General features: G+C 34.5%; 1 protein-coding gene across 2 annotated transcripts in view; it reads left to right on the forward strand.

The window, feature by feature from the left end:
* Positions 1–16,441, forward strand: part of ADAMTS6 (ADAM metallopeptidase with thrombospondin type 1 motif 6) — a 305,810-nt gene that overhangs the window by 135,218 nt on the left and 154,151 nt on the right. For both annotated transcript variants that reach the window (XM_073905405.1, XM_073905407.1), the window contains exon 8: positions 1,800–1,905. In XM_073905405.1, the coding sequence (XP_073761506.1) occupies positions 1,800–1,905 (106 nt within the window). The remainder of the gene's footprint in view (positions 1–1,799; positions 1,906–16,441) is intronic.

Genomic DNA, 16,441 nt, shown 5'->3' on the forward strand with positions numbered 1-16,441 from the left:
CCTTGGGGAGTCGTTGAAAATTCTCGGTTAAAAATATCACCACATGGTATATACCAAACAGTCACAATGACAATGAACAAAAATCTAACCCATGGAATAATATATTTTGGGAAATATAAGAAATGTTAATTTAACAATAATTATTCTCAGTAATTGTTTTTTAACCAAGTTTCATAAAGCTTAAAACAGAAACAGTATTCAAACAGTGTGGCTTTGTTCTTCCCATATCATGAATGATACTGAACTCAATAGCTTAGCCAGATAATCTACTGCACACTTTTTTGGTTTTCTTTCTGTCCTTATCTCTCTTTCTCCCAGGGGAATTTAGAACTAACATTTCTTAAATATTTGTGATTTACTAAAAAAATTAAGTCACCTTAGTGACTTATGCCCCAACTCGTCCCTCTTTTTACTTCCTCTTCTTCAGGTCCCAAGACTTCTAAGTAGATGGAAGGGCACAACAAGGATAACACTAGTATTTACAATAACTCAGAGACAGAAATCAACCCCTTCCCCAGCTCATGCTCCCTCCACATAAAACAGTAGGAAGAACAAACGATCTATTAGCAAATCTAACACTGACCTCATCTCTGTTCCAGTGTGGCTGTTATGTTCATATTTTATATTAGAAGGTACAGAGAAACAATTTCTAGAGCTTTCTTATCAGTAAAAATATTAATTGAATAGCTTTTATCGTTCCAAATTAGTGTAACTGGGAAATTGTACCTAGCATGGAACATTGCTTATTGCGGTCAATAAATATTCATTGAATTGGATTCAAATCACTTTTTGTGGTTAGATAATTATTATTTGGGTAACGATAGTAGACTACTAACATACAAAATGTTTTTCCTACTTTTCCTTCAATTTCTTTTAAATAACTTTCGTTCCTATATGTGTTAAGTATAATTTGGCATCTGTTTCCTTATAACACATGACATTTTTCACACAAAAATTCTTTTTTTCTAAGTACTGTTTTTAAAGTTACGTACTAATTCACAGGGCGTGATATTCATTTGGAAGTAAATATGAAAACTTTTACAAGCTAAAATTCCCAAGGGAGGAATACCTTGAGAACGGAACATTTCATTAGAATCAGTGAATTAACACTGTAGTTTTTGCTTTATTAGTAAAACTAATGCATTGAAGGGGGATGGGAGAGGAGATAACCACTGAATGTACGAATGTCTTTCTTTCCATTAAAGTACCTAAAGAAATTGTTGCATCACTATCAGGACTTATTTCAGAAGATTAAAAAAATGCAAAACCTCCTATTTTTAACAGTTCTCCTTTTTCTCTTTTGAATCATTCATTTTTGCTTTTATAAAAAAATGTCATTTAAAAAAAACCATTTGGGATTCCCTTTTTTTGGTAACTAAAAAGTTGCTTGTATATTTTTATGAACCCACTAAACTTAAACAGATCTCTTTAGAAAAATAATGTGGATGTATTTTGCTTTTCTACAGCCTGAAGAATGTTAAAATAGAAATGCTTTCTTGAATTCCCTCTTCTGGCTCAAGTTACTAGGTGGTCCCAAGTTACCAGAAGTAAAATTTATAAATCTAACCCCTAGTCTAGACATTTTCCAGCACTGACTGCAGTTCAAAAAATATTAATGTCTAGCCGGCAAAGTGAAACTCCCCCCAGTGATTTTGCAAATGACTAGAAAGTTAACCTTTTGCCAACTGTTCCTTCTGTGCATGGAGGTTATTAAAAAGAATCCAGGCATTTATAAGTATGGGCTTTTTAAGACTGAAACACCTTGGCTTGACCCTTTGTGTCTCCTTCTGTTTATTCAGGCTTGGCCTCTGTGGCTGGAATGTGTGAGCCTGAAAGGAGCTGCAGCATTAATGAAGACATTGGCCTGGGTTCCGCTTTTACCATTGCACATGAGATTGGTCACAAGTGAGTGAGTTTAAGAAAATCAAAATAAATTTTAGAACTCCACTCTTTTGAGCAAATCATAACTACTGTGTGGAGCGCCTGTGCTCAAACATACTTTACTGCCTTTTTGTCTGATTTCAGTAGAGAATGTTATCATTTGGGGTATTGGGATAAATCATCTTAAGAACTGGAGACTTGTTAAATAATCTTTCTGATTCAATGACCCATATTTTTAGAGTGGTGAATGAGACACACTTAAGTTTTGTTATATATATTTGAAATAATTTACCTTTAGCACGGTCTGCTCATCACACAGTTCCTCTAAGTTAAATTGTTTAAATGATCTTTCTTTTCCGCAAGTGACAGTACCTATATATTTTAAAGTTATCATTGATGCCACTACCATAAAATCTACTTTGAGTTTTCACTCTTCATACAGCGGGTGAGCATACCTTTTCCAGACATAAAGTTTGTGCAATCAGTGCTATGTAACTTGTGTTTTCAGGTGTAATATGTCACTGAAATAAAAAAACAAACAAACAAACAAACAAAAAAACAACCAACAACAACCAAAACTGTCGCTACAAAGAGTAGTGAGATATCATTCTCATCACCTTTTAGGAGGATCTGGAGTTTTTAATATTTGTTTTAAATAAATCTGTGCCAAAAACAGTCCTATGGCTATCCCCCCACATGCACACACATAGCAATAAAATCCTTACTTTCTTTTTTTCAAGCAATGCTCACATGGAAGGAGAGAAATTTGAAAACTTTAAAAGGATCGTCAAATATTTTTAACTAAAACAAGCAGCCTATTTGCAGGAACTCCTGACATTTGTATGATTTAAGTTTTACAGTCTGCTTTTGGTAGAGAAAAGGATGGGGGGAAAAAGAACAAATAAAAATGAATGTTTATTATACACTTGCCTCAGAGGTCATTCCCGAGATAAATCTGTAGCTCAGCTTGTTTTTTTTTTTTCAAAGTGGAGAGTGAAATTGAGTCAGTCTGTTGCATTATTTTGAAGATTGCGACTTAAATTTTACCAAATTAGTGTTGGTTTATGTGTAAATGCGAGTAACCAGCAAGTTTAAACCTAACTTGATTCAGACATGAGGGAAAGTCAGTATTACAGGCCTAAAAATATTGGTATTGTAGTTTTCATTGCAGTAAACAGCAAGGAAACAAAAGGGGAAAGCCCTCTTAACCAGTCAGTTTATCTTTAATGCACTTAAAAGTCTGGCTCATTAATGACTGTCATAATCTTATACAACCAGACTGAATTTAATAGGTTCTGTTAGATTCAATTAAATTGAAAGGTTAGGACAAGTAACATACAGCAGATGAATAATATGTGTATGAGAGCACTGTTACCTCATGCAGTCAGAAGTTAGTCAATGTCAACATATGCGTTGTAAGTCTCCTTCTTGTATGTACTTAAATAGCCGAGGTAAGGGTTTATCTCTCTTTGTATCTTTTATTGAGATGAAGATTCTAACTGACCAACTCTCAGCCTTCCTAGATTTTTGTTATTGTTGTTGGCCTCTTGGGTAACTCCTTTTAATTCTTTCTAAGATGAATGGCTTGTGCCTTATATAGGCAATTATGAAAGAGAAGTAGAATATGAATTAACCTTTTAAGATTTATATGCTTTAAAGTAACTTTATTTCACAGCTAATTCTTGTTTGATAATATGACTGCTAAAAATGAGGAGAGGGGGAATCTACAAAATGCTTTATATTGAGAGCCAGAAGAAATGCTTCCATTCAAAAATGTTATTTGACAAGTGAAAAATCAGCCATCCTTCTATGTTCAGTTGATTAATATGTCCGTAACTTCCATTCCCTTTACCCAGACAACCTGGGCAGGGTATGTTTAACGTATCTTTTTCAATATATCAAATTATTATTTGCTCAGTTAGGGAAAAATCTCTTTTATGAATGAAGGTCCCTTTACTTGTTTTTACAATCTTAGGGTTTAGCTTTAAGAAACTTAGCAAGTCAGTTCTGGCACAACTCATGGCATCCCTAAAATACTGTGTTCCCTATTCCTGAGACAAAGTAACAGCCATGGTAAATATATCAAGTACAGTTTTCAGTTAAAGTATATTGAAGTTTTATAACTTGTATCATTTAGTAGGATGGATGTTAAGTGATGTGATGTTATCTTTAGATTTATCACAATGAGGAATATTTGACTCTGAGTTACTGAGAAGTGCCCCCACTGAATCACTAGACCGTTGGAAGATTTTCTAGTATTCTTTACAGTGTGTAGAGTATGGTTTTGCACCCACTGTATACTTATGTAGGGATGGATATACTATCTATTTTGAACAGCTATGGGGTAACTTTTTTATTTTTTCTTTTGCTAGGCCTTAGTGACCATTTTTTTTCTGGTGACTCGTATGGGGATCAAATTAGCGACCACTTTTATTTCTCTTTGTAAAAACAAGAAATTAATTTTCTTATAAAATAAAAGATTGGGGGTTTATGCTATATTTAAATAACATGTCTAGCTTTAATGTAGTTATAAGCCATAGGCAATTAATGAAACCTTATAGAAAAGAATGCTTATTGAAAGATCTTTTTTTTTTTTTTAAAGATTTTATTTATTTATTTGAGAGAGAGAGAATGAGAGATAGAGAGCACGAGAGGGAAGAGGGTCAGAGGGAGAAGCAGACTCCCTGCTGAGCAGGGAGCCCGATGCGGGACTCGATCCCGGGACTCCAGGATCATGACCTGAGCCGAAGGCAGTCGCTTAACCAACTGAGCCACCCAGGCGCGAAAGATCTTTTAATTTTAATTATATAGTTGCTATAGGTTTCAGCAGTGGAAAAAATATGATGTTGAAAAATTCAACTTGACTTCTTGTATATTGAGAAAACTAATGTTTCCATACTGTACAAAAATAATCTTTTTTTAAAGATTTTATTTATTTATTTGACAGAGAGAGAGAGACAGCGAGAGAGGGAACACAAGCAGGGGGAGTGGGAGAGGGAGAAGCAGGCTTCCTGCAGAGCAGGGAGCCCAATGCGGGGCTCGATCCCAGGACCCCGGGATCATGACCTGAGCCGAAGGCAGACGCTTAACGACTGAGCCACCCAGGCGCCCCCAAAAAGAAATAATCTTAAAAAGACATCTTAAAAGTATTTATAATTTTTAGGGATGCATATTGAAGTATGCAGGACTGAAATGACAGGATGTTTGAGATTTGCTTTTAAAAGAAAGTGAAAAACAGAGAAAGATACAGCAAGAATGGCAACATCTTGAATTTTATTATCTTGATAGTGTATGGATGGGAGTCCATTATGCTACTCTCACTACTATTGTATACGTCCAATACTTCTGCACAAAAACGAATAGGTCTTAAGATCATAAATCTTTTAGTTGACTTAGCTCATTTAATATTTAATCATGATTTAGTGAACTATAACTGATTTTGACAAAATTTATGGAAATGTTAAATGTTTTAGTGAAAGCTGCAAGTATACATTGGTCTTGCTTTTGGAAATCAGTGTCAATGTTTGGTCTTTCCAGTAGGGATACAAATGATTGGTTAGGAGTTTTTTTTTTTGTTTTTTTTTTTTTTTTTTTTAAGGAGATATGTGGCAGGCTTCAGGATAAAATTGTAGATTAGGTTACTTGTATTAGGAAGCTCTTATTACTATTTTCTTTAATCCAAACTTCCTTTCTCTTGCTACAAATACCTAGGTGTCTCGAAATGTTTGATCAGGGCTGTACTTTCATAATAGAAGGCTAATAATTAATACACTAAGGGAATTTTAGGATTTGAAACTAGTATTTGAGACTCTATTTGGGACGTTAATGCCTTTGTCTAGTTTTGGTATCAAAATAATGTTAGTCTTATAAAATGAGTTAAGAAGTATTCTGTGTGTTCTGGAAGAGTTTGCTTTCCCTTGAGTACATTTTAAAAGATCATTTAAGTATAATTTACATACAATAAAAATGCATACATTTTTGTGTGTACTTCAATGAATTACGGCAAATGTATATAACCATTTAACCACCACCACAGTTAAGATGTCAGCATTTTCATTACCTGAAAAAGTCCCCTTTTTCCCTTTTTACAGTCAATCTCCAATCTCCTCCCCTTTTCCCTGGGCCCAGATGGCCACAGATCTACTTCCTATCACTATAGATTAGACTTGTCTTTTCTATAGTTCAATTTAAGTCAACTTATATAGAGGGTACTTTTTGTATCTAGTTTCTTTCCCTTGGCACAATGCTTTTGAGATTCACCCATGTCGTTGTGTGTATCTGTAGCTTTTATGTACTTTTTTTGTTCTGAATAGTATTCCTTATCAATAGCAATAGCAGATACCACATTTTAGTTTTTTTCTAGTTTGGAGCTATTATAATGAATAGGACTGCTATGAACATCCATGTACAAGTATTTGTTTGGACATATACTTTCATTTCTCTTGGGTGGTACTGCTGGTATTATGGTATGTGTTAGGTTCACTTTACCATGAACTGTTTTTCATAGTGGCTAGATACCATTTTGCATTCCCACTAGCAATCTATCAGAGTCGATTGCTTCAAGATCCTTGTCAACATTTGTTTGTGTCTTTTTTATTTTAGCCATTATTATACATTTTAGTGGCATCTCATTGTAATTTTAATTAATCATCTATTTTCTGATAAATAATGTTAGTGATGAGCATCTTTTCATAGGCTTATTTGTCATTCATTATCTTCTTTGAATGTCTATTCAAAATCTTTTTCCCATTTTTTTTTTCAAACTGAGGTGTCTCTTCTTATTGAGTTGCAAGAGTTCTCAGTATATCCTGGGTAAAAAAGTCTTTGTCATATATACATAAGGTGAATATTTTCTCCAAGTCTATTGTTTGCCATTCATTTTTTAATGTTTTTTTTAAAAAAAACAATTTAAAAATTTTAATGAAGTGTAATTTAAAATTTTTCTTGTATGGATTGTGTTTTTTGTGTGTGTCCTAAAATGTCTTTGCCCACTTCAAAATTGTGAAAATTTTCTTCTATATTTTTGTCTAGAAGTCACATACTTTGAGCTTTTATATTAAGATCTATGATCTATTCTGAGTTAATTTTTAACTTTTTTTTTTAAGGATTTTTTTTATTTATTTGACAGAGACACAGTGAGAGAGGGAACACAAGCAGGGGGAGTGGGAGAGGGAGAAGCAGGCTTCCCGCAGAGCAGGGAGCCCAATGCGGGCCTCGATCCCAGGACCCTGAGATCACGACCCGAGCCAAAGGCAGATGCTCAATGACTGAGCCACCCAGGCACCCCCTGAGTTAATTTTTTTGTATAGTATGAAGTAAAGGTTGAGGTTCTTTTTCTGTCACAAGTATCTAGTTTTTTAGCATGATTTGTTAAAAAAATTGGTTGTAGTTTTCTTATATTGTGTCTCTTTTTTTTTTAGTTTTTATTTTTTTAGAGAGAAAGAAAAAGCATGAGTGGGGTATGGGAGGCGGCAGAGGGAGGAGGGAGAGAATCTAAATCAAGCTCTATGCCCAGTCCAGCCCCCATGTGGGGATCGATCTCACGATCCTGAGATCATGACCTGAGCCAAAAATCAAGAGTCGTATGCTCAACTGACTGAGCCACCCAAGTGCCCCTAATGTATTTCTTGAGTTTTGGTATCAGAATATAGTCATATAAATTGAATTAGGAACTGTTCTATTTTCTGGAAGAGTTTGTATACATAAGGTTGATGGTATTTCTTCCTTAAATGTTTGATAGAATTCACCAATGAAACCATCTGAGCCTGGAATTTTCTTTATGGAAAGATTGTTGATTAATAATTTAGTTTTTATATTAAATATAGGATAGCCCATTATTTAAATCTTTTGAGTTTTTTTGTTAATTATGTCTTTCAAAGTATTTAGACTATTTCAACTAAATTGTCAAATTTATTATAATATTCTCTTATTGTCTTTTTTAATGTCTTAAATAATGATATTCGACCATTCATTCTTGATATTTGTAATTTGTGTTTTCTCCTTTTTTCTTTTTTTCCAGCTTTATTGAGATATAATTGACATATAACATTGTATAAGTTTAAGGTGTACAACGTGATGATTTGATACACGTATATATTGCGAAATGATTACCATGATAAGGTTAGTTAACACATCCATCACATCATATAATTACCTTTTTTGTGTGTGTGTGGTGAGAACATTCAAGATCCACTCTCTTAGCAACGTTCAAGTATATAATACAGTATTATTAACTATAGTCACATTACATGAGACCTTCAGAACTTATTCATTGTATAACTGGAAGTTTGTACACTTTGAATATCTCCCCATTTCCTTCACACCCTACTCCCTGACAACCACTAGTCTACTCACTGTTTCTAGGAGTTCAGCTTTTTTAGATGACACGTAAGTGATATCACACAGTATTTGTCTTTGATCTTACTTTTTTCATTTCATGCCCTCAAGGTTCATCCTCACTGAAACAAATGGCAGGATTTTCTGCCTTTTTATGACTGAATAGTATTCGAGAGAGAGAGAGAGAAAGAGAGTGTGTGTGTGTATTTATATATCACATTTTCTTTATCCCTTTATCCGTTGATGGACATTTAAGTTGTTTCTAAATTGTGACTATTATGAATAATTCTCCAATGAACATGAAGGTGCAGATATCTATTTGAGATAGTCATTTCATTTCCTTTGGCTGTATAACCAGAAGTGGGATTTCTGGATCATATGGTAGTTCTACTGTTACTTTTTTGAGGAACCTCCATACTGTTTTCCATAGTAACTGTACCAATTTACATTCCCATCAACAAGGGTTCCCTTTTCTCCACATTCTTGCTGGCATTTATAATCTATTGTTTTTTATATTCACCATTCTGATAGGTGTGATGTGATATCTCATTGTGCTTTTGATTTGCATTTCCCAGATGATTGGTGATGCTGAAAACCCTTTTCCCCTATGTTTTCTTCCAGGAATTTTATGGTTTCTGGTCTTACACTTAAATCTTTAACTCATTTTGAGTTAGTTCTTAGGAGTTGTGTAAGATACGGGTCCAATTTCATATTTTTTGCAGGCCAGTTTTCCCATCACCATTTATTGAAGAGACTGTCTTTTTCACATTGAGTATTATTGGCACCCCTTTAAAATGTTAGTTGACCGTGTGTGTGTGTGTGTGTGTGTGTGTGTATGTGTGTGTGTGTGTCTTTTTGGGTTTCCTGTTCTGTTCCATTGCCTCCAGTTTTGTGATACCACTGGCTTTGTTGTTTTTCAAGATTGATTTGGCAATCTTATGTCTTTTGTCATTTCATACAAATTTTAGGATTTCTGTGAAAAATATCATTGGAATTTTGATAGGACTTGTATTGAACCTATAGATGGTTTTGGGTAGTTTGAACATTTTAATGATATTAACTCTTCCTATCCATTAACAAGAGATATCTTCAAATTTATTTGTTTTCTTCAATTTCTTTTATCAATTTCTTATTGTCTTTAGTATACAGGTCTTTTGCCTCTTTGATTAAATGTATTTCTTTTTTAAAAAATTTAATTAGGGGCACCTGGGTGCCTCAGTCAGTTAAGTGTCTGTCTTCGACTCAGGTCATGATCCCGGGGTCCTGGGATTGAGCCCTGCATTGGGCTTCCTGCTCAGTGGGGAGCCTCCTTCTCCCTTTCCCTCTCCCTCTGCCACTCTCCCAGCTTGTGCTCTCTTGCTCTCTGTCAAATAAATAAATAAATAAAAATCTTGAAAAAAGTAATTAAATGAATTTTATTTAAAATTCATATTTCAAATATTTAAAATATAAAAATTAATTCATTTAATTGCATTTTTTAAAAGTAAGCTGTACACCGAATGTAGGGCTTGAACTCAGGACCCCAAGGTCAAGAGTCACACACTCTACTGACTCAGCCAGCCAGATGCTCCTGATTAAGTTTATTTCTAATGATTTTATTTCTAATGATTTTATAGTTTTTGATGCTACTGTATATGGTATAATTTTATTTCTTTTTCAGATTGTTCATAGTTCTGTATATAGAAACACAACTGATTTTTGTATGTTGACTTTTGTAGTCTGCACTTTACTGAATTTGTTTATTAGTTCTAACCATTTTTTGGTGGAGTCTCTGAGCAGAGATAATTTTACTTCTTCCTTTCTGATTGAATGCATTTCATTTTTTGTTATTGTTGTTGCCTGATTGGTCTGGCTAGGACTTACTATGTTGACTAGGAGAGGTGGAAGTATGGAGGATACTCTTGATTAGATACTCTTCCTGATCTTAGAGGAAAAGCTTAAAAGTTCACCATTGATTATAATATAGCTGTGGGCGGTCATATATGGCTTTTATGATGTCGAGGTTTGTTGCCTCTATACACCCACGTTGTTGAGAGTTTTTAAAATGAAGGGACGTTGAATTTTGTTAAATCCTTTTTCATTATCTACTGAGATCCACATATGATTTTTATTTTTCATTCTATTAATGTGATGTATCACACTTACTGATTTGCATGTGTTGAGCCATCCTTGCATCTCAGGGATGAATCCTACTTGATCATGGTGTGTGATCATCTTAATGTATTGTTAAACTCGTTTCTCTATTATTTTGTTGAAAATTTTTGTATCTATATTCATCAGGGATATTGGCCTATAGTTTTCTTGTCTTGAATGTATTCTGGCTTTGCTATCAGGGCAATGCTGGTTCCTTGTAAAAGACTTGGGGGTATTTGTTTCTTTTCGGTTTTTTGGAAGAGTTTAAGAAGGATTAGCATTAATTCTTTAACTGTTCAGTAGAATTCACCAGCGAATTTATCTGTCCCTGGGTTTTTCTTCTTTGGGAGGTTTATAGTTACTGATCAATCTCCTTACTTGTTAATGATCTATTCAGAATTTCTATTTCTTCATGATTCAGTCTTAGTGGGTTATGTTTCTGGGAATTTTTCCTTTTCTTCTGTCTTATTTAATTTGTTAATGTATCATTGTTTGTAATTGTCCCTTATGATTTTTGTATTTCTGGGGTATCAGTTGTAATGTCTTTACTTTCATTTCTGACTATATTTATTTAAATTTTTTTTTCAAGTTACTCTAAGTTTTGTCAGTTTGGCTTATCTTTTCAAAAAAGCACCTCTTGATTTCATTGATCTTTTCTATTGATTTTCTATTCTCTCACTCATTTCTTTTCTGATCTTTGTTATTTTTTCCTACAAAATTTGGCCTTATTTTGTTCCTTTTTTTTCTAGTTCTTTAAGGCATAAAATCAGATTATTTATTTGAGATCTTTCTTTTTTTGTAACATCAGCATTGATCACTATACTCTTCCCTCTTAGAATTGCTTTTGCTAGTATCCTAAGTTTGGTATGTTGTTTTTCCGTTTACGTTTGTCTCAAAGTAGTTTTTTATTACATTTTTATTCCTTCTTTGACCCATTGATTGTTCAGCAATGTGTTGTTTAATTTCCCTGTTTTTGTGAATTTTCCTGCTTTTTTCCTGTTGATTCTTAGTATCATACTACTGTGGTGATAAGAGTCTTGGAATGATTTCAGTATTTTAAAAAAAATTTTAGGGCATACAGTTATTATTATAAATATAATCCATACTCATTTTACAAATGTTTATCTTTGTGCCAAGTGTAGAATTCAAAAATATCAACACCCAGCAATCCCATCATAACTGAAATTCAGATTGTTCTATTCCATCCATTGTGGGGTTTTTTTGTTAATGGTATGGGCATACTAGTATGCCCATGTACTGTATATGCATTATTATTTTTTATTAAGTTCTTAATTTTAATTCCAGTATAGTTAACATACAGTGTTATATTAGTTTCAGGTGACAATATAGTGATTTAGCAATTCTATACATTACTCAGTGCTCATCATGATAAGTGTACTCTTTAATCCCCTTCACCTATTTCACCCATCCCCCACCCACCTCCCTTCTGGTAACCATCAGTTGTTCTCTATAGTTAAGAGTCTATTTCTTGTTTTCTCTCTCTCTCTCTCTTTTTTTCCTTTGCTTGTTTATTTTGTTTTTTAAATTTCACATATGAGTGAAATCATATGGTATTTGTCTTTCTCTGACTAATATACTTTGCTTAGCATTATACTCTCTAGCTCCATCCATGTTGTTACTCTCTAGCTCCATCCATGTTGTTGCAAATGGCAAGATTTCATTCTTTTTTATGGCTAAATAATATTCCATTGTGTGGGTATGTATATATACACACACACAGAATAGAATATTATTTATATATAACATCCTTATCTATTCATCTGTTGATGGACACTGGGGTGCTTCCATAATTTGGCTATTGTAAATTCAATATTTTTAAATTTGTTAAGACTTGTGTTGTGATCTATTGTGTGATTTATCCTGGTAAATGTTTTGTGGGTGCTTGAGAAGAATGTGTATTCTGCAAATGTTGGATGGAAAGATCTATATAGTGTCTAAAGTGTAGCTCCAGTCAGATGTTTCTTCATTTTCTGTCTGAGTGATGTATTGTTGAAAGTGGGGTATTAGAATCCCCAACAATTATTATATTGTGTTTATTTCTTGTTTTAGTTCTGTTTGTCTTTGTTTTACATATTTTAGGAATCCAATATTGGGTGTGTACATATTTATAATTGTTATATCCTCTTTATAAATTGACCCCTTTAAGATTATATATGAATTACTTTGTCTCCTATTACAGCTTTTGAGTTAAAGGCTGTTTTGTCTGGTATAAGTATAGCTATCTCTTCTCTCTTGGTTTCCATTTGCATGGAATATCTTTTTCCATCTCTTCACTTTGCACCTATAGGCAGTGAATAGGTCAGTCTTATTTTTTTATCCATTTTGCCACTCCATGTTTTTTGATTAGAAAATTTACTCCATTTACATTTAAAGTAATTATGGATATCTGAGGATTTAGTAATGCCATCTTATTATTTGCTGGCTCTTTTGTAATCCCTTTGTTCCTTTCTTTCTTGCTGTCTTTGTGAATGTATAATTTTCTGTGGTGGTTTGTTTTGATTCTCTTTTATTTATCTTTTGTGAATCTACAGTAGGTTTTTGCTTTGTGATTACCATTACCTTTACATAAACCATATTATAGATATAACAGTTTGTTGTAAGATAATAACAGCTTAACTTCCATTACATACAAAAACTGTCCTTTAATAATTTTCCCACCATATTTTACATCACAATTTACATATTTTGTATGGCATATCAATTAAAATTATTGTAGCTCTTGTCATTTTTATACTTATATTTTGTTCTTTAACCTTTATATTAGAGTTAACATGCCATCATATAATACTGTAATATTCTGAATTTATCTATATACTTTACCAGTGTGTTTTATATTTTCATTGTGTTCTCATGTTACTTACCAGCATCCTGTCATTTCAATTTGAAACACTCCTTTAAGCATTTCTTGAAAAGCAGGTCTAGTGATGATGAACTATTTCATCTTTTTTAGGCCTAGAAATTTTTTATTACTCCTTCATTTCTGAAGGACAGCTTTGCCAAGTTAAATGTTCCCGGTTGGCAGTTTTTTTTTTCTTTCAGCACTTTAAGCATATCCCAATCTCTCTTGGTTGCAAGGTTTCTCCTGAGAAATCTGCTGATAATATATAGGGGTTCCCTTGTTGAGGAATTTTTTTCTTACTGCTTTTTTTTTTAAAGATTTTATTATATTTATTTATTTTAGGGAGAGAGAGTGAGTGTGAGCCAGGGAAGGGGCAGAGGGAGAGAGAGAGGGGCAGAGAATCAGAAGCAGACTCCACGATGAGCAAACCCATAAGATCGTGACCTGAGCCAAAATCATGAGTCAGACACTCTACCAACTGAGCCACCCAGGCTCCCCTTCTTAAAGTTCTCTCTTTGAGGGGCGCCTGGGTGGCTCAGTTGTTAAATGTCTGCCTTCAGCTCAGGTCATGATTCCAGTGTCCTGGGATCGAGCCCTACATCAGGCTCCCCACTCCACGGGAAGCCTGCTTCTCCCTCTCCCACTCCCCCTGCTTATGTTCCTCCTCTCGCTTTGTCTCTCTCTATCAAATAAATAAATAAAATCTTAAAAAAAAGTTCTTTCTTTGTCTTTGATTTTAGACTGTTTTATTTTAATTTTTCTCAGAGTAAATATTTTTCAGTTGAAACTACTTGGGCACTTAAGAGTGTCATGAACTTGGATGTCCAATCTCTCCCCAGATTTGGGAAGTCCTCAGCCATTATTTCTGTAAATAAGCTTTCTGCCCTTTTCTTCCAGTTATCTCTTTTTGGGACTCCAATAACATATAGGTAGTTTCTTTTAATAGTATTCTGTTATTCACATAGGCTTTCTTCACTCTTTTTCTTTTTCTTTTTTCTTTTTTTTTTTTGCTTTTCTGATGAGATTTCAGTGGACTTTTCTTTGAATTCACTGGTTCTTCTGCTTTGTTCAGTCTGTTATTGAATTTCTCTATTGAATTCTTTAGTCATTGTGTTCTTTAGCTCCAGGATTTTTTGTTTGTTTGTTTTTTAATTCTATTTGTTGTTGAACTTCTCATTTTGTTCATGAATTGTTTGTCTAATTCTTTTTTTTTAAAGATTTTATTTGACAGAGACAGAGATAGTGAGAGCAGGAACACAAGCAGCGGGAGTGGGAGTGGGAGAATCAGGCTTCCCCGCAAGGAAGGGAGCCCAATATGGGACTCAGTCCCAGGACCCTGGGATCATGACCTGAGCCGAAGGCAGACGCTTAACGACTGAGCCACCCAGGCGCCCTATTCTAATTTCATTTAGTTATCTATCTGTGTTTTCCTACAGTTCACTGAATTTCTTTAAAAAATTATTGAGTTTTTTATCATACAGTTCATAGATCTCTATTTCTTTAGGGTTAGTTATTAGAGCTTATTAGTATCCTTTGATTGTAGAAATTTACTTGATTCCTTGTGATCTTTGTATCTTTGCATTGGTATCTGTGAGTTCGAGGAAGCCATTTTCTCTTCCAGTCTTTCACAGACAGCTGTGTTGTGGAGCTGCTGATGTGCTTTCTTGCTGGGGCTGCCTGTCATATGTGCTGCATGGCTGCCTGACATCACTGTCCAGGCTTCCTGGTCAAGCAGTGCTGGAGGCTGTGCTCAGCAGTAGTCAGATCCTGTGACTCGCTTACTTGTGTGGGTGGGTCTCTAGAATGTGTCCATGGCTGGGACAGGCCAATTGGTGGAGACCCAAACCTAACAGAACTATTGATCAAGTTGCCTGGCCAGAAGAGGCCACTGGCTCAGATGTGCACTTCCCTTGAGCCACCTGGTTGGGATCTCTGCTAAGGTGCCACCTCTGTCTAGCAGGAATGTGAAGTGCTAATTGCTATAAGCTTGTGTCCTTTCTCTCTCTGTCTTTAGCTCATTCCCCTAGTGATCCCTATGACACAACTAAGTGATCCTCCTGGTAAATGTCCTGGAATGCTGGGGGAACTGGATGCCATGTTGGACTCTCTTTTTTCCACTGGAGAAACTGTAGGCTCAGGGGGACCCACTTGGTGCAGTGCTGCATAGGCCTGAGAGAAGGATGATATAGTCAAAGTAAAACTGTTCCTCTTACCACTCTAATGTAGTTTTTCTTATTTTTGTTATTGTTGTTGTTTAAGGGGGTGCGTCTGCCTCACCCCTGAGTTCTGAAATCTTCACAAAGGTGTCTGACTTATGGATATTTGCTAGTTGCTTTTTCTGTAAAGGGGACTAAAGTCAGGAATTACCTATTTTGCCATCTTGCCAACGTCACTTCTTTTTTTCTTGATCAATATAGCTTTAGGTTTTTAAATTCTATTGTTTTCTTTAAAAAATTTTTTTATTTCATTGATTTTATCTATTGCATGCTCATTTAAAAATTTTATTGTTCTGCTCTTTATTTTTTTCCTTTCTTATGCTTACTTTAGGTTTAATTTCCTATTTTTTTTATCCTTTTTTTTTTTTAAAGATTTTATTTATTTATTTGAGAGAGCGAGAATGAGAGAGAGAGAGCACATGAGATGGGGGAGGGTCAGAGGGAGAAGCAGACTCCCTGCTGAGCAGGGAGCCCGATGTGGGACTCGATCCCGGGACTCCAGGATCATGACCTGAGCCGAAGGCAGTCGCTTAACCAACTGAGCCACCCAGGCGCCCTTTTTTTTATCCTTTTAAAGGAGAAGCTTAGTTCGTTTATTTTACATCTCCCATCTTTCATAAGACCTAAAGTTATAAATTTCTTTGTGGGCTCTTTTTTAGTAGCATATGACATTTCATTATTGTGCATTTCCATTTTCATTTAATTAACACTGTATTTTTTTGTGATTCTTCTTGGATTGTAGTCAAATAATATATACCATTACTTTGATTCTTCTAATTGAAACCTGCTTTACAGTCCATTATATTTTCTCTCTTGGTGAATGTGTCTTGCATCCTTGAAAAGAAAGTGTTATTTGTTGTTGGGTGGGATGTTCTAGCATTTTCAATTAGATCCATTTGTTTGATAGTGTTGTTTAAGTCTCCTATATTCTAACAGCTTTTCTTTATAGTTGATCTATCCATTTTTAATAGAGAAATTTGAAATCTCAACCAATGTACAGATTTGTCCATTTCTC

The sequence above is a fragment of the Callorhinus ursinus genome, unplaced genomic scaffold (genome assembly GCF_003265705.2).
Source record: "Callorhinus ursinus isolate GAN/ISIS: 27379988/994484 unplaced genomic scaffold, GSC_fseal_2.0 scaffold23, whole genome shotgun sequence".
Taxonomy (NCBI): domain Eukaryota; kingdom Metazoa; phylum Chordata; class Mammalia; order Carnivora; family Otariidae; genus Callorhinus; species Callorhinus ursinus.